The 19,314-nt window shown below is 41.1% G+C and overlaps 1 protein-coding gene across 5 annotated transcripts in view; it reads left to right on the forward strand.

The window, feature by feature from the left end:
* Window positions 1–19,314, forward strand: part of sepsecs (Sep (O-phosphoserine) tRNA:Sec (selenocysteine) tRNA synthase) — a 95,027-nt gene that overhangs the window by 64,057 nt on the left and 11,656 nt on the right. For all 5 annotated transcript variants that reach the window (XM_063043355.1, XM_063043351.1, XM_063043352.1 and 2 more), the window contains exons 8-9: window positions 3,230–3,359; window positions 4,587–4,678. In XM_063043355.1, the coding sequence (XP_062899425.1) occupies window positions 3,230–3,359; window positions 4,587–4,678 (222 nt within the window). The remainder of the gene's footprint in view (window positions 1–3,229; window positions 3,360–4,586; window positions 4,679–19,314) is intronic.

Here is a 19,314-nt window from a genome sequence, read left to right on the forward strand (position 1 = left end):
CTGTCATTTGCAAGCTCGAGGAGTTGATCTTTTTCCCGCGCTGACATGGAAGATTCACTGGGGACATTCACAAATGGGTCATGGACCCATTCCTTTGCACATCTTTGGTCACTGATGACCTTGCGTGCGTTAAAATTCAACAGTGCGTGACAGGGAATGGTGCAGCTGACTCATATTGTTTCATATCACCAAATCATATCGTTTCCTCGCAGCCCAGTGGTTGCGGACCATTCTTAGCACGAAGAGAGAACAATCAGGATGCTCGCTCTTCCTTTCCCTCTCCTGCTCAAAAAAATCTATTTCTGGGATATTGTATATAATTTCTGGGCGTCAGGGAACCACTATCGATATGCAGGAGACTCCCGGAACTTCTGGGAGAGGTGGGATGTCTGGTAGTGGTCCCAGTACTGACTCCTGAGGAGCACCACTAGTCACTGGCAACCAACCAGCAAAGGTCCACTAGTCACTGGCAGCCAACCAGCAAAGGTCCCCTTTATTCCCACTCGCTGCCTTTTGCCTGTCAGCCATTCCACTATCCATGCCAGTATCTTTCCTGTAATGTCATAGGATTTTATCTTGTTAAGCAGCATCACGTGTGGCACCTTATCAAGGCCTTCTAAAAATCCAAAGAAATGACATTCACTGCCTCCTTTGTCCATCCTGCTTGTTACTTTCTCAAAGAACCCTAACAGATTTGTCAAGCAAGATTTCCCTTTACAGAAACCATGATGAATTTAACTTATTTTATCATTAGTCTCCAAGTACCTCGAAACCTCATCCTTAATAATGGATTCCAACACTTTCCCAACCACTGAGGTTGGGCTAACTGGCATATAATTTCCTTTCTATTGTCTTCCTCCCTTCTTAAAGAGTGGAGCGACATTTCCAATCTTCCAGTCCTCCAGGATCATGCCAGAATCAAGTGATTCTTGAAAGATCATGACCAATGCCTCCCTTATCTCTTCAGGAACCTCTCTCAGGACTCTGAGATGTAGTCCATCTGGCCCAGGTGACTTATCCATCTTAAGAGCTTTGAGTTTGCCTAGCACTTCTTCCTTTCTAATAGCAATGGCACTCATTCCCACCCCTGAGACTCATGGACCTCTGGCACACTGCTAGTGTCTTCCACAATGAAGACAAATGCAAAGTACTCATTAAGTTCACCTGCCCTTTCTTTGTCCCCCATTATTATCTCACTAGCATCATTTTCCAGTGGTCCAATATCAACTCACCTTACCTTTGCTCTTTCTATAAAAGAGCAACAGGGCGTCTGATGAACCCAAAGGAGCAGCAGAGATTGATACAGTTTGGCATCAGCAGCATCGCAGAAGTTGCCAGTCATCATTGAACTCATTGTAGGACGGCCTTAGCGATTCCAACTCAGCATTTTTCCCTCAGTGTTCACTCCCTGAACCTTCCCCATGAGTTGGTAGCCGCAAGGCAGTGGAGGTTTGAGGTCAGAGTTTTCCTTCTAGATAAGCTGCCAACCACACCTGATGAATCCCATCTGCCCAAGTTGACTGGTTTTAAGGCGCCAGTAGTCTGCCTTTGCCCCTTCTGTCAATAGAAACGGTTCCACCGTGTTTAGTAACTAAGCCACATGCGAAGGCCGGGAGCTGGACTGGTTTGTCAGGCAATTTGAGGTGCACATCATTCAGGTATTCAATAGGTAGTGGGAGCTTATCCCCATTAGCACCCCCCAGATATAACAACCTTAAGGAACCGAAAGTACCTCTTTTATATATAAACTCCAATTGACTGGCAAAAAAGGCCCATAGGCTGTTGGGCCTCATAATTACCTGTTGTATCAGCCTGCAAATTTTTTGTGATTCATGCACAAGGATGCCTAGGCCTCTCTGTACTCTACCTAGCTGGAAGAGAGTTTCTTTTATGTTGTTATCTCCTTTTTAAGAGCTGCCTGCAAAGGTTACACTTGCTGGGCAAAATGATGAGAACGTGAGAACTTGCAATGTGTCTACAGGGAACAGCACAGAGAAAGACAATGTCAGTTTTAGCATTACAATGCACAGGGAACCCCAATAAGCTTATATTTGAAGTTTTCACTCCAGCAGTATCAAGGTAACAAGCAATACTGTTTTCTTTCAATACAGTGTGGAGTAACTGCTATGCAAATAATTTTAATTACTTATCAAAATTCAGTGATGCTAGCAAGATTTTCTGTTGCTTTGATGAAAACAGAAAATTCTGTGGATACCTGAAGAGTCTGAATCTGTGGAGAGATAAACCATGTAATTCTTTGAGCCAGTGAACTTTATAAGAACTATTTTAATTAAGGGTCCCTGCCTGACAATGCTAACTTTTTTTTCCTTCCATGGACGCTGCCTAACCTTCTGAGTATTTCCAAGCATTTTCCATTTTCCGCTTTTCAATTCTTGCTCCTTCTCCTGGTAGATCTCCGCTGGAGGAAAAGGTTTGTTGGCAATTGTCTGTGGCCTGGATTTGAACCAAGCCTAGACTAATGGATTGTAAAGCTCCCTCAGGGGGCCAGATGTGAGGTGAATCTGGGGATTTCAGGGCCATTTTCCAATTATATAAAAGAGCTCCACAACACTCAAATTGACCCAGATTAGGTTGGTGGTGTGTGTGTGGCAAGTGAAAGATTTTGCTGCATTTGAAGGTGCTCCTGTAATATAAGTGGGACAGTACTGGGGAGTGTACATCAATCTTTGCCAGAGACCGTACCCGGGAGCTTTTTTGACACTGTTTTCCTAAAATCAGAAGTGTTTAATTGCCTGCACTCAATGTTATTCATATTAATGAAAACTGCAATGCAACAAATCAGAATTTTATAAAATGTATCATCAAAATTATAGCCCTTTTTATTTCCATTCTCATCAAGAGCTATGAATTGGTACTTTAATGCTCCCTCACTACTATCCCTTCTCACCCTTCCCATTGACTGGACTGGTTTGGAAAGGTGCTAAGCAGGACATCCTGAGAACTAAGCTAACACTGGGTACAGTCACCATTCTCAGTATATTTACTTCAGATTTTTGGGGTCAATACATCCTCTTGGCTATTCTCTCTGGTGCATTGAATTTGTCATTTGCATGTTTAAATATTCCCAGAATTTGAATAAAAATGTGAAATCACAGTTATTTTTTTAAATAAATGTATCTGGAAGGCTCAGACTTCTTGTATTTAAAATAGTAGTCCGATTGTAATTTTCTTTTGTTTTGGCAGTAACTTTATTTTCTCCTTTAATTAGGGAGCTCGCATTGGTCGAATAGATGCCTTTGTACAGAGTTTAGACAAGAATTTCATGATTCCTGTAGGTGGTGCTGTAGTTGCTGGTTTTGATGATGTCTTCATTCAAGAAATCAGCAAAATGTATCCAGGTAATTCATTATATTTGAGTTAGTAAAATGTGTTCCAGTTATAATAATGATGAGAGTTACTGCAAGGTCAACTTTCATTTATGTCCAGCTTGGCTGAAGAAAATCTTTGATGCAAATTCTGGTTAAGGCTCTTTAACCTCAATTTGATTTAGGATTTTGAATATGAATTAATATGTAATATATATATATACAGAACTTGTAAGATTGAGTTTAGAGTTCTTTGAGGAAACTGTTATTTTACAGTTGTCAATATTAGTGAAATGAACAGCAATATTAAGAGTAATTAAATATATTTTTAAATTTTTATCATTATTTGAATGATATTTAGAAATGAAGAGTTACTTCCATGCTACCATTTAAAATACAACTTATACTTCAAAATGGATTGTGTGATGTAATGACCTCTTGTAAAGTGTCTGAACCCCTTTTTCTGTGGGGTTTGATGAATAATCAGTGCCAATACTTAAAGGTTGCTTGAAACATGTAATTGTTTCTTTTTAGTTTCCAGGGAAGAATGGTGAAGCCCTGCCCTGCTGAAATTATACTCCTGTGTATTAAGTTATATCTGAAATGTCACATAATGAACCTAGTGGTACTCGAGATGCACTGCCCCAGCACTAATCCTGCAGTTATACTTGCTGTCCTGATGTCTCAATGGTGTTGCAGCTGTGACCAAATGAAACATTTGGAAATAGCTGAAATGATTCTTATTTTAAAAAGATTTTCATGATTTTTAAAAAAATTTATAAACAATATATTAAAAGCACATCTACGTTATTTAAAATATTAATATTAAATGATAAAAGTCACCTCCACTTATCTTTTCCATCCACCTTGGCAACCCATCAAATAAATGGTATAAGGCTGAGGGAGTAGAGGTGATTAAGGCTGAGGGACTAGATTAATATTCGAGGAAATGCCTCCAGATATGAAATTGGGTCCTGGACATTACCGGGATTTCAGATGCAAGTGTATGCAACCTCAGGCATGTTCCATTCTTCCACATTCCACAAATGAGAAGTCTGTAGATGACATTCATGCTGATATATTGTCTTTTGGCACCTGGTTTAGATTAGTTGAGAAGAATTAGGAGAAGAATGTTTTTTTTCTCTCTCTGGTCTGCAGAGCTTAACACCACTACCGAAGCTTTGGGGATGAATATTTTTGCATGACATTTAGAACTAGCTAAGTTATGTGTCAAGTATTACTTCCTTTTGATATTTCTAGGTCGAGCTTCAGCTTCACCCTCGTTGGATGTTCTTATAACCCTGCTGTCGCTTGGTGTGAATGGATATAAGGGCCTCTTAAAAGAGAGAAAGGTGAGTTTATAGTGTTTCAGACCCAATACCAACATAATCATTAAACTCTAATTACCAATTTGCTATTTTAGTACTGCATAGGAATGAACTTACTACTACGAATTGTATTTCTTTTTAGAATTACTCTTTTAAGGCATAGTTTTACATTTGCGCTTCTTTGTGTGATGTTTTGTGCAAAAAACAATGAACTACAGTCTGACAGAGACAAAAGTGCAATGAGGTTTGGAGATCATCTTCCAGAGGGTGCAAAGGAGAAACCTTTCAATCATTTTCTTATCTTTACGGGATGAATTTAAAGCTATAACAATGATGTAACTGGGAAGAACAAATGTAGTCCTGAGTTTACTGATGATACAATCTAGGTGGGATTGAGTGGAGAGGAAGATACAAAGAGACATAAAGAGGAAACCAATGTTGAGCTAGATCCTAGGATGGGTAGGGACACGTAATCAGTGATGTAACCTGGGGTCATCAGGTTTCTCGGGTCTTTCAACATCAGACACTCTTGCCTTGGCAACCTAACTGGGCTTATGTCTTAGTAACATTGGTCCACGGGTCGCATCTTTTGGACCATAGCCATCTGGAGGCTCGCTCAGCACCCTCTGTGACGGTCCTGATGGCTCTTTTCTTTGCAGCCCCCATCCCGTAATGCCCAAGTAGATTCTACACAGCCAGCAGCCAGCAAAATCTTTTCACTCCACATCTATAGGCTCACATCATACCCTCCACCCCTGTCTCTGGCATTGCTCTGCTAGCTTCTGGTTTTTGGCTTTCTTGCATTCAAATGCCTCTTCAATCCAGTCTTCCTAAGGAACTGTCAGTTCTACCTGCTTCAAGGTTTATGCCAACTCCGCTGGTGAGAATGTGACAGATGGAATGTAATGTTGAAGAGCGCGGGGCCATCCACTTCAGTGTACTGAAACAAAAATGCAAAATATTTCGCAGTTTCCAATCATTCACAATGCATCAATCATTTAACTTACTAGTTTTCTATTTTCAAAGATTAGATTATAAAACAATGCCCCTGAAATGAGAGTAGCCTGAAAAGAATGTGCAAAGCAATAACCAGAACCTAACATATCATTGATGTTGTGATTGGTTTGAAAAGATACCTTAATTAAGAAATACATGTACTTTTTGAAGAAAAGCATGGCAAGGACCTTGTACTCGCGCATTTTTAATCTAATTTTCTTACGTGAATTCAGAGGATAGTTCCTCTATACAGGTGTCCCCCGCTTTTCAAACGTTCGCTTTACGAAACCTCACTGTTACGAAAGCCCTACATTAGTACCCTGTTTTTGCTTTCAGAAGGTGTTTTCACTGTTACGAAAAAAAATTCAGCGCGCGATAAAAGGCAGAGCGCGCCCCGAGCAGCCGCTCTCCCCCGGATTCGGAACTGCTTTGCTTTAACACGTGCCTGTGAGCAGCCGTTTGCAAGATGAGTTCTATGGTATCGGAAAAGCCTGAAAGAGCTCGTAAGGATGTTACACTTACGGTAAAACTAGACGTAATTAAGGGTTTTGATGGTGGTGAACGAAGTAAGGACAACGTGAGTTTGGCTTGTGGAAGCTGACGAACATGATGTTGAAGAGGTTTTGGCATCCCATCACCAAGAACTGACAGATGAAGAGCTGATGCAATTGGAAGAAAAAAGGATAACAATCGAAATCGAATGAGTAATGATAAAGTACGAGTTTAATTTTGAAAGGGTACGTCGGTTTAGGAGATATTTGCAGGATGGTTTGAGTCCTTATTAAAGAATTGTTGATAGAAAACTGCACGAGGCTCAGCAGTCAAGCAAGCCTTCCACATCAGCCACAGCAGACGACGAACTTCGACCTTTGACATCGAGGCGGGCAGTCATAGGAGAAGATGAGCTGCCTGCCCTGATTATGACACTCCAGTGTTCCACCACTCCAACCCCCAGGCCACGGACGGATACCGATTCGCGGAAAATGCAACGGTAGCCGGGACGCACACAGCACATCTTTAAGAAAAAAGTCGAACTAAACATGCTAATTAATTAGGTGCCACCTAGCACGTAATTGTCGGCCCAGATCAGTGTCGATGCAATCAGCAATTGCCTCTGATCTGCGCCGACATTTACGTGCCGGGCAGTACCTAATTAATTAGCATGTTTATTTTGGCTTTTTCCTTAAAGATGTGCTGTGTGCCTCCCAGCTACCCCTCCGTGCTTCACGGCAATGTATCAGTCGTTGGCCCGGAGGGTGGGGGCCACTGCACCACCCAGTCTGCGGCGACTCAGTCTAGCATAGCATCATCAGTGTGCTCGATGTCTTCTCAATTCCGGTAAGTGATACTACACTGTACATACATTATTTCTACTTTATATAGGCTGTGTATTTTTACGTGTTATTTGGTAGATTTGGCAGCTTCATAGTTTAAAGGTTACTGGAGAGCGCGTTTATGCCAACAGCACTTGCGTGAGATTTTCTGCCGAGAGCGCTTGCATGAGATTTTTGCTACGGAGATCTGTGCAGGCAATCGTTGTAGAGAAATATTTCTACTTTATATAGGCTGTGTATTTATCATATCATTCCTGCTTTTACTATATGTTAGTGTTATTATAGGTTTTATGTGTTATTTGGCATGATTTGGTAGGTTATTTTTGGGTCTGCGAAGGCTCACAAAATTTTCCCATATAATTAAATGGTAATTGCTTCTTTGCTTTCCAACATTTCGGCTTAAGAACTGTTTCATAGGAACGCTCTACCTTCGGATGGCGGGAGAAGCCTGTACTTAAGATGAGAAAATTGCTATTATGTTGCCTGCTAAATAAAATTTAACTACATTATATCTTGCCCACGGTCTCATTTTAATGGTCATCAGCAGTGAAAGGTCAAAACTAACAGAACACCAGTGGGATTTAAACCTTATTAATTTGGATTTTACTAACTGACAACTTTTCAGAATGAAGTTTCTTATCATTGACATATGCCATGAAATATGTTGTTTTGTGGCAATAGAATTGTATAATACATAAAATATACACTCAGTGGCATTTTATTAGGTACGTCCTGTACCTAATAAAATGGGCACTGAGTGTATGTTCGTTGTCTTTTGCTGCTGTAACCCATCCATTTCAAGATTCGACATGTTGTGCTTTCAGGGAGGCTCTTCTGCACACCACTGCCGTTACACACAGTTATTTGAGTTACTGTTGCCTTCCTGTCAGCTTGAACCAGTCTGGCCATTTTGGTCTGCCCTTTCTCCATAACAATAACTGCCGCTCACTGGATGCGTTTTGTTTTTTACACTATTCTCTGTAAACTCGAGAGACTGTTGTCTGTGAAAATCCCAAGAGATCAGAAGTTTCTAAGATACTCAAACCGCCTAGCCTGACACCAACAATCATTCCATGATCAAAGTCACCTAGATCACATTTCTTCCCCATTCTGGGAGCTATCTGAACAACAACTGAACCTCCTGATCATGTCTGCATGCTTTTATGCATTGAGTTCCTGCCACATGATTGGGTGATTAGATATTTGCATTATTAATGAGCAAATGTACATTATAAAGTGGCCACTGACTATTTTAAAAAAAATCAATAGTGCAGAAAGAGAGCAAAAATCATGCAGTAGTGCTCATGGGCTCATTGTGCGTTCCCAAGACTGGTGGTGGACAGAAAGATGCTGTTCCTAACTCACTGAGTATGTGGCTTCAGGCTCCTCTACCACCTCCTTCATGGTAGCAAAGAGAAGAGGGCATGTACAGGGTGATGGACGCTGCCTTGTGATGCATTGCTTTTTGAAGGTGCCCTGGCTGCTGCGGAGGCTGCTGCCCTTAATGGAGCTTACAACCCTCCACAGCTTTTTCTGATCCTGTGCAGTAGCCCTCCATACCAAGCAGTGATGCAACCAGTTAGAATGCTCCCCCCTGTACATCCGTAGAAATCTTATCAAATACTGTATCCTTAGGAAGTTTGTATGGAAATGCTGTATATATAGAAATTAGATCATAAAATGCTAGGCAACACACATCAAAGTTGCTGGTGAATGCAGCAGGCCAGGCAGCATCTCTAGGAAGAGGTACAGTCAACGTTTCAGATTAAAATGTTCCACATTCCATTCCCATTCTGACATGTCTATCCACGGCCTCCTCTACTGTAAAGATTAAGCCACACTCAGACTGGAGGAACAACACCTTATATTCCGTCTGGGTAGCCTCCAACCTGATGGCATGAACATTGACTTCTCTAACTTGCGCTAATGCCCCACCTCCCCCTCGTACCCCAGCCATTATTTATTTATTTATATACACATATTCTTTCCCTCTGACTATACCTCTTGCCCATCCTCTGGGTTTTTTCCCCCCTCCCCCTTTTCCTTCTCCCTGGGTCTCCTGACCCATGATCCTCTCATATCCCTTTTGCTAATCACCTGTCCAGCTCTTGGGTCCATCCCTCCCCCTCCTGTCTTCTCCTATCATTTTGGATCTCCCCCTCCCCCTCCCACTTTCAAATCTCTTACTAGCTCTTCCTTCAGTTAGTCCTGACGAAGGGTCTTGGCCTGAAACGTCGACTGTACCTTTTCCTAGAGATGCTGCCTGGCCTGCTGTGTTCACCAGCAACCTTGATGTGTGTTGCTTGCATTTCCAGCATCTGCAGAATTCCTCATGTTTGTGAGATCATGAAGTGTATTCATTTCCCTTTTTAGAAACAACATCTAGGTACAAGTGTTACATTTATTTCCAGAATATTATTGCACGTTATATCAGAATTCAGTTTGAACAGCTAATTCTGTGTAAAATTCATAGGTTTTCAACTGTTAGATCAGTTATTCCATAATTTTTTTTTACGAATCTGTGGTTGTATTTGTTTACTTTTGTAGGAAATCTGTGAGCGGAATATTTAGTTATATTCTGTAATTACAGTATTGTGCAAAAGTCAGTCTCGCTCCTCTACCCACCCTCTCCTCTCCCCCCCTCTCTCCTCTCCCCCCTCTCTCCTCTCCCCCCCTCCTCTCTCCTCTCCCCCCCCTCCCCTCTTCCCCCCCTCACCATTATTTCTTTATATTTATCTCTAGGGTGTCTAAGTCTTCTGCACATATTGTATTTGTCAACTTGGAGCAGAGAGCAAGTTTGTAAATCTGGCGGGAGCAAAGGATGTTGGGAACGGTGAGGTTGGAGTGCTGCAGGAGGAATGTGGCATGGGAAGAGCAGAGACAAAGTGGCAGCAGAGGGGTTGGCGCGGGTGTAGACACAGCCTTGAGTTACCAGCAAGATCAGTAGATTCCAAACAGTTGGTTTATTGATCATTACAGAATGTCTGTCTGGTGCTTCCTACTCTTTGCCCCTTCCCCTTTTCTCAACCATGAGCCCACTCTCCCTGCCCCCTTACCCTTTCTCAGTCCGCAATAAAGACCTATATCACAATCAGGTTTATCATCACTCATGCATCATGAAAATTGTTTTCTGTTTGTGGCAGCAGTCCAGTACAATACATAAAATGACTATAGTATTGTGCAACTGTCTTAGGCATCCAACATTTGCTACATTTCTTCCATACATTTCCCTGCATTTTTATATATATATATATATATCACATACAGGGAAACGTACGGAAGAAATGTAACAAATGTTCAGGGGATATTTGCGTGGAGCTCTGCATAGGTACGTTCCAATAAGACAGGGAAAGGATGGTAGGGTATAGGAACTGTGGTGTACAAAGGCTGTTGTAAATCTAGTCAAGAAGAAAAGAAGAGCTTACGAAAGGTTCAAAAAGCTAGGTAATGATAAAGAACTAGTAGATTATAAGGCTAGCAGGAAGGAGCTCAAGAAAGAAACTAGGAGAGCCAGAAGGGGCCAAAAGAAGGCCTTGGTGGACAGGGTTAAGGAAAACCTCAAGGCATTCTACAAGTTTGTGAAAAGCAAGAGGATAAAATGTGAGAGAATAGGACCAATCAAGTGTGACAATGGAAAAGTGTGTATGGAACCGGAGGAGATAGCAGAGGTGCTTAATGAGTAATTTGCTTCAGTATTCACTATGAAAAATGATCATGGCGAATGTGGGGATGACTTACAGTGGACTGAAAAGTTTGAGCTTGTAGATATTAAAGAGGATGTGCTGGAGTTTTTGGAAAGCATCAAGTTGGATAAGTCTCTGGAACTGGACGAGATGTACCCCAGGCTACTGTGGGAGGCGAGGGAGGAGATTGCTTAGCCTTTAGTGATGATCTTTGCATCATCAATGGGGACAGGAGAGGTTCCGGAGGATTGGGGGGTTGTGGATGTTGTTCCATTATTCAAGAAAGGGAATAGCGATAGCCCAGGAAATTATAGACCAGTGAGTATTACTTCAGTGGTTGGTAAGTTGATGGAGAAGATCCTGAGAGGCAAGATTTATAAACATTTGGAGAGGCATAATTTGATTACGAATAGTCAGCATGGCTTTGTGAAAGGCAGGTCATGCCTTATGAGCCTGATTGAATTTTTTGAGGATGTGACTAAACACATTGATGACGGTAGAGCAGTAGATATAGTGTATATGGATTTCAGCAAGGCATTTGACAAGGTACCCCATGCAACACTTATTGAGAAAGTAAAGAGGCATGGGATCCAAGGGGAAATTGCTTTGTGGATCCAGAACTGGCTTGCCCACAGAAGGCAAAGAGTGGTTGTAGACAGCTCATATTCTGCATGGAGGCTGGTCACCAGTGGTATGCCTCAGGGATCTGTTCTGAGACCCCTACTCTTTGTGATTTTCATAAATGACCTGAATGAAGAAATAAATTTGCTGATGACACAAAGGTTGGAGATGTTGTGGATAGTGTGGAGGGCTGTCAGAAGTTACAGCAGGACATTGATAGGATGCAAAAAATGGACTGAGAAGTGGCAGATGGAGTTGCCAGATAAGTGTGAGGTGGTTCATTTTGGTAGATCAAACATGATGACAGAATATAGTGTATGGGGTCTTTCTTTTTTTTGTATATTAAATTTAAAATGGCTTCTTTGTTATGTTATAATCGGGAATGCTTCTTTGTTATGTTAAACGCTGAGAAGCTTTGCGCTTGCAGCTTGTTGTGGGTTAAGGGGTGATAAGAGGATATTACGAACCAATTGGGATAGTTGTTATGACTTTGATGTATCTGGAAGATTTGTATGAGCGGGGTTTTGAGGGAGAAGGCGGGAGAGCGAGACAGAGGATGGACCAGGTGCTGTGATGTCCGCTAACGGGGTCGGACCCCCAAGGAGGGCATTCCGCAAGGAGACGGAGACGGACTCGTGTGGAGCGTCTGGTCGATCACCATTGTTGGTCCCAGGCAGCCGGTTGAGGTGGTCTGAGGGGTTGCAGGGTGAAGAGAAAGGTTTTAGAACTCCAACTGTTTTGTGCACGAAGAGATTGAACTTTGATTTGATAAGTGTGGCGCCTTTTATTTTCCTTTTATATTTTATTCTCTATTAATTATATAGTTCCAGTAATATCTATAAACTGTAAATCATTTAATCGTATCTGTTGAATTGTCTGTCATTTGGCGGGGTGGGGTACATCACCCCGCATCCACACAAACTAATTACCCAGTTTGGCGGGGCCGAGGGCTGTTTCCCTAGACGACAGCGAACCGAGCAACCCTGAGGGTGGCCAGGGGGGCTACAATAGTATCAATGGTAAGACAGTGTGGAGGATCAGAGGAATCTTGGGGTCCAAGTCCATAGGACACTCAAAGCTGCTGTGCAGGTTGACTCTGTGGTTAAGAAAGCATACGGTGCATTGGCCTTCATCAATCATGGGATTGAGTTTAGGAGCCGAGAGGTAATGTTGCAGCTATATAGGACCTTGGTCAGACCCCACTTGGAGTATTGAGCTCAGTTCTGGTCACCTCACTATAGGAAGGATGTGGAAACCATAGAAAGGATGCAGAAGAAATTTACGAGGATGTTGCCTGGATTGGGGAGCATGCCTTATGAGAATAGGTTGATGGAACTCAGCCTTTTTTCCTTAGAGTGATGGAGGATGAGAGGTGACCTGACAGAGGTGTATAAGATGATGAAAGGCATTGATCGTGTGGATAGTCAGAGGCTTTTTCCCAGGGCTGAAATGGCTAGCATGAGAAAGCATAGTTTTAAGGTGCTTGGAAGCAGGTACAGAGGAGATATCAGGGGTAAGTTTTATATGCAGAGAGTGGTGAGTGCGTGGAATGGGCTGCTGGCGACGGTGGTGGAGTCTCTTAAGGGACTCCTGGACAGTTATATGGAGCTCAGAAAAATAGAGGGCTATGGGTAACCCTAGGTAATTTCTCAGTAAGGACATGCTCGGCACAGCTTTGTGGGCCAAAGGGCCTGTATTGTGCTGTAGGTTTTTCTATATTTCTATAAAATCAATAGGCAAAATGCTTAGCTAATAAATAATTGTATCTTTTCAATTGAAAAGCAAAAGGCAAAATTTTATGGAAGTATTGTTGACTTGGATTAGGTATGAAATCTTTTCCTATTGGCCAATCTTCATTGGACTGGAAGGAGAACCACAATTAGCTTTTCAATAACTTCTGCTGATAACTGTAGGGTTTTGAGTGAGGCTTAACTGCAGTCCACATTTATCATGTGTCGTGTAACCCACGACAGGTTAAAGAACCAGCAGAAATAGAAAACACTTTGGAGTCCGGTATTGCTATTAACTAATGATATTTATTAGCAACTACGTAATACAGTAATATAAATGCAGATAAATCAAACAGGTTAGCAGTGATTATATATAAGTAAGTGTGGAATATATAGAAAAACCAAGCTTCTTCAAGTCTAGGGGTAAATAGATAGTCTTACAATAATGAGTAAAGTTCAGTCCAGTCCGTGGTATTGAGTTGAGTAGTGGTGGAGAGAGAGAGAGGGAGAGATTTGAGTCTTCAGATGAGCTGATGCCGTCGATCTTCCCGTTGTCCTCCGAAATCCTTTAAAAGTCACCGACTGTGACTTCAATAAAGGGGACCGTTCTTCTGTGGTGGAATCATCAACCCAGGCAAGGGTTTTACGCATGGACAACTCCCCACCGGTCACTCCCTTTTCTCACTGCAAGAGCCACTGATCGATCCGCCTGATCGATCCTCCAAAAACCCACTTTTTCTGTGAACACAACAAAGCTCATTCAGTGTCCAAAAACATGTGTTGCAGGTCTATCATCTGACCTCCTATTTATCTCACCGTACTGAGTACCAACTGTCATTCAAATAACTCCTCTCTTCTTGGTCTGTGTGAGAATGCAGTAGCAGGTCATGTCCTTGGGAAGTATAAACACGCTCCAGAGAAACCATAACTTAGACTGTCCATCAAATAACGCCGCCATAGCGACTTAGGAGCTGCTCGGTGCCCTCTCTCTCCGAACTCAGCAGAAATCCAAAAGTTAATCTCAATTATTCCTCGTGCCTGAAGGTGACAGTCCACAGGAAATATGAACCTTAGGGGTTCATAACACCATCTCAAAGCAGCCGTGTGTGTGTGTGTGTGTGTATCTATCTCTCTCCTCTCTCTCCTCTCTCTCCTCCTCCTCTTCCCCTCTTCCCCTCTTCCCCTCTTCCCCTCTTCCCCTCTTCCCCTCTTCCCCTCTTCCCCTCTTCCCCTCTTCCCCTCTTCCCCTCTTCCCCTCTTCCCCTCTTCCCCTCTTCCCCTCTTCCCCTCTTCCCCTCTTCCCCTTCTCTTCCCCTCTTCCCCTCTTCCCCTCTTCCCCTCTTCCCCTCTTCCCCTCTTCCCCTCTTCCCCTCTTCCCCTCTTCCCCTCTTCCCCTCTTCCCCTCTTCCCCTCTTCCCCTCTTCCCCTCTTCCCCTCTTCCCCTCTTCCCCTCTTCCCCTCTTCCCCTCTTCCCCTCTTCCCCTCTTCCCCTCTTCCCCTCTTCCCCTCTTCCCCTCTTCCCCTCTTCCCCTCTTCCCCTCTTCCCCTCTTCCCCTCTTCCCCTCTTCCCCTCTTCCCCTCTTCCCCTCTTCCCCTCTTCCCCTCTTCCCCTCTTCCCCTCTTCCCCTCTTCCCCTCTTCCCCTCTTCCCCTCTTCCCCTCTTCCCCTCTTCCCCTCTTCCCCTCTTCCCCTCTTCCCCTCTTCCCCTCTTCCCCTCTTCCCCTCTTCCCCTCTTCCCCTCTTCCCCTCTTCCCCTCTTCCCCTCTTCCCCTCTCCCCCCTCTCCCCCCTCTCCCCCCTCTTCCCCCTCTCTTAAAAACAAGATGTCGGTGTTAAATAACTCTCTCTCTTTTTAAAAGCACAGTTCATAGGGGTAATTTAGGACCCCGTCATACATGCTGTTGACTGTCCTGCTGTCGCCCCCTGTACTGCAGCTACTTGGATGTGTTACTGAGACTTACTGAACCAAGACACTCATAAAAAGGAAGATAATGTCCTCATGCTGGGGAAGGGAAGAGAATTAGCAAAAGAGCGATGGAAAAGTTTTATAGTTATTACAATTTGAGTAAAGTAGTAAATTCCTTGAAGGTTTGTAATCCTTTCTAAGGTTGCTATTGTTGCAAGATTAGATGCTGAATTACAGTATGTTGGTGGTTGTTTTGCCTTTAATCAGCCCGTGGTTATCCTGTTTTCCTCTGGTAGTCCTGATCAGACCCCCAATCATACCCCCAGGTTAATAACCAACTGAATTTTGATTTCTGTCTTATTTAAAAGTGTCTGACCATTTAAAAGTCTACTGGTGTTGTTGAAATCACTTTCCAACATGTAACTGATAAGGTTGTTTTCTCAGTGTCCAAATACAGATGTTTTAGTCCTGTAACTCAGCTGTTGTGTGGACACGTTTTTGAAAAAAGATGAGAAAAACCCTAAGGAAAGGGAGATAAAAAATAATAAAGTGGTTAATGTCTTAAGAGAAGAACTAACAGGTGGAATTTAAAGAGATTTCCATAGTCTGTATTTGTGGTAAACTGTTTCATCGGTCTTTAAAATACATAGAATGTTTAATGGTTTGTATGATGCAGATAAGTTTTCATTCAACAATATAAAAATATGACAGTTACAGCTAAAAAGATTAATGCACTGGAAAGTTTGCTGATTTATGGCATCTGTCACAGCACTCCACTGCATTCATACAGTATTCTTAACTGGGCACCGATGCTGGCTAGTTACAAATCTGAGTGCTAAAAACAGCACAATAAATTCCAGCACATGAACAAGTTGGGCCACTTTGGTTTGTCAGAGATACAAAAGAGCTTGGAATAAAGTCCAAGTACCTTGTGACTGCGCAAATGAGAAGCCAACGAATTACTCCACACAGCAGGGTAATCCGTATTCTTTCACAATACATCCTGAACTCATTTAAACAATAAATCTACGTCAATGATAAATGAGGAAAGTTTGTTTTCACTTTATCATTATTTCTACATTCTTGTTGAATAACTGATTATTTTTTAATAGGTTGTTGAGTTTTCGAGTTTGCAGTTTCATATTTTCAAAAGTTTAACAAGAGTCAAATGTACAAAAATTGAGCTCAGTACAGGATGAGAGGAAAATGCATTTGCCATTTATGGTCCTCATGAAGAAGAAAATGTTCTACAGGGAAAGCCATTTATTCTGTGCATTATATAACCTTAATTTCGTGAGGTGTAGAGAGGGACAAGCTGCCTATTCCTTATATAGGCTCCACTAATGAAAAAGGTAGTATTTATAATTTACCACTTTCCCTCTCATTCAAGAACTCAGGCAAAGAAAACCAAGGGCCATATTTAAGTAAACTCATAATAACTGAAGAAGCTAGAACTCCTGCTAGCCTGAAAATATCCTACATTATAAGTGACTTTTCAGCATTAGATGAGCTGGAAATTGCACTTAAGCAGCTTATGATTTCAGTTAGCTGAAGACATTACTTGATTTTCATTCAGATGATCTTCTTGCATCACTAGCTAGCAGGAAAGATTTCGACAGGTTCCTGTTTACATCAACGTTTTAAAATCTGTTCTTTGAATGCACACTTACAATATCTGTATAATTAAACAACTGTGCAAATCCTTCAGCATAATTCAATTGATAAGTTAACTCTGGAAGTCTTTTATTTTGCATTAGACACTGGATTTGGCAATCCTGAATGGCGATTAAGGAGTAGCATAGAACATATGTCCTAACATACAACTGACAGCAGATAGTAAGAGATGTACTTCTGTAAAATAAATCTAAGGAAATTTGGCTGTCTTTGTACTACTTTTCCTCTTACTGTTTTGCTTGCTTGTTCCTTTTTATTGAACAGTTGGAGACTTTTTGTTGGTTTTGCATTTTAGTTTAATTAGTATTCAGGAAAGTATTTGTCCTTAATAAAAAATCTTCTTTGTCCTATTTAAAGTAGATCAATTCAGTTTGACTTGTGGAGGGATCCTATTAAGATAAAATGGCGCAATTAGATTAATTTTCGAAGACTCATTAAATGTTCATTAACGACGTCATTTACACAGATGTCCTGTAGTCAGACAGTCACCATTCTTTATTTAGAATTCATGGGAATTTAATAGTGTGGAAGCGATAAACTGATGCAAGGAAATGCATATTTATTAAAAAAATAATTACCGGTTACAGAATTACAGCATAGAACATGCACTGTTGGAAATGTTGTGTAAAAGAATGAACTAAAACATGATTGATTGAGATATTTTAGTTTTATAGGCCTGGGAGTAAATCTATTTATAGAAATAATTACTACCAGAGAGAAACAAAATTCAGTGCACAACTGTTATCAAAGTTTAGTTTTTTTTAAATATTCTTGAGGATGTGACAGGGATGGTTTTGTAAACTGTTTATATTGCTTGTTATAAAAGTTGCTAAACCAATATAAATTGGAAGGTAACTGTAGTTAAGTATAGAGTAATAAATGAGACATATTCTCTGCTCCTTTTGAACAAACAATTAATGGAAGCTTAATTTTTCTTACATTTGGAATCAAGTTTTGAAATTGTTAACCAAATGAATTTGATGTGTGCCCAAGAAGTAACTTTGGTATTGATGAGAAGCTTAAGGATGTAGTGCTCTACTAATAATCGTAATAGTACTCAATTTTGTACCTTGAGATGATGACACATTCAAGGATTAGGTATTTCTCCCACATGATCAGAGCATATGACTGATCTTTGTTAAAATGCCCATATTCTCAATGCAGTCAGTAAACTTTCCAGTGTTGGAAATTATCTTTAGTATCCAAATAAAATAAACATAATCATTTTTGAATGTATAGAGTGGAGCCATCTATTATGTACTTGAAGATTTATGATAATTATTTTGGAGGGTTTGGGCTATGATACCCAGGATATCTTGGTGTTTGAAATTGCTTTTCAAGAAATGCCATTGATGTAAATATAATGGAGGAATACGATTTGTAAAGTGGGGAGGTTTATAAAAGTAATATACGTCTATGAATAGAGTAATGATGTGTAAATGGTCCTTCCCATGAAATCATGATATGTTGCAGTTGCCTCACCTGACGGTGATGGGAAGCCAAAAGAAAATGAAATTAAAATGTATTTAAACAAAATAAACTCTTAAGACAGTGCATGGTCCCTTAATTTATAGGCTACAAATTAAGATTTATCAAAGTGCTACCTTGGCATAAAATTAAAAGTTTCAGTAAACCAAAGCGTACAGAACATCAAAGGACTGGTGTAAGTTCATTCTATTGATGTATTTTGATATATATAGCTACCTTGAGTTAGAAAAACAACTTCTAAGTCTATTATATTGCAACAAATAGAGTGTGCACCTCATAACAATCAATATATATGGTTTACAATCCAATTTTGTAAGATTTCTTTTCATGGTGCACAGTGAGCTTACTAATATTGTTGCCAGGTATGCATTTCAGTTTGTATTTGGTTGTAAACATAGCTAATTCCTTTTTGTTCTTTCACTGCTTTACCATTGCAGAAAATGTAGCTTTCGGTATTTTTGGTCACATTTCCAGGCTTCATGATATTTGAACTGTGATTATCTATTTGTAAATAGTTACCTAATTGTTTTTGTACATGTATATTTTCTTAAGAGTGATGGAGGAATGACAATAATCGTATTGACAGATTGGATTAATGTATGAAGAGCACTGGTTAATGTATAATGACTCTGCTCCTGTACTAGCTGGAGCTTAGAAGAATGGGGAGGGGGGATCTCATTGAAACCTATCAAATAGTGAAAGGCCTAGATTGAGTGCGTGTGGAGAGGGGAGTCTAGGACCAGGGAACACAGCCTCAGAATAGGATGTCCCTTTAGAACAGAGATGAGGAAGAATTTCTTTAGCCAGAGAATGGTGAATCTGTGGAATTCATTGCCTCAGACGAGTGTGGAGGCCAAGTCAATGGATATATCTAAAGCAGAGGCTGATAGGTTCTTAATTAATAAGGGCATCAGAGGTTATGGGGAGAAGGCAAGAGAAGGGGTTTGAGTGAGATAATAAATCAGCTATGATGGAATTGTGGAGCAGATTCGTTGGGCCAAATGCACTAATTCTGCTCCTATCTTTTATGGTCTTAATATGTTAGATCTATTAAAAGAAAACCAGTTTGCTAACACAGACACTGTAGATGTTGGAATATGGAGCAATAAATAAATTGCTGGAGGAATTCAGCACATCAGGCAGCTTCTGTGGAGTCAAAGGAGTGGTCACTGTTTGGGAACAGTTAGGTTAATACAAAATAAAAAAAGTTGCCAGGTTTTATTGGAGAT

The sequence above is a fragment of the Mobula hypostoma genome, chromosome 3, assembly GCF_963921235.1.
Source record: "Mobula hypostoma chromosome 3, sMobHyp1.1, whole genome shotgun sequence".
Classification (NCBI taxonomy): Eukaryota; Metazoa; Chordata; class Chondrichthyes; order Myliobatiformes; family Myliobatidae; genus Mobula; species Mobula hypostoma.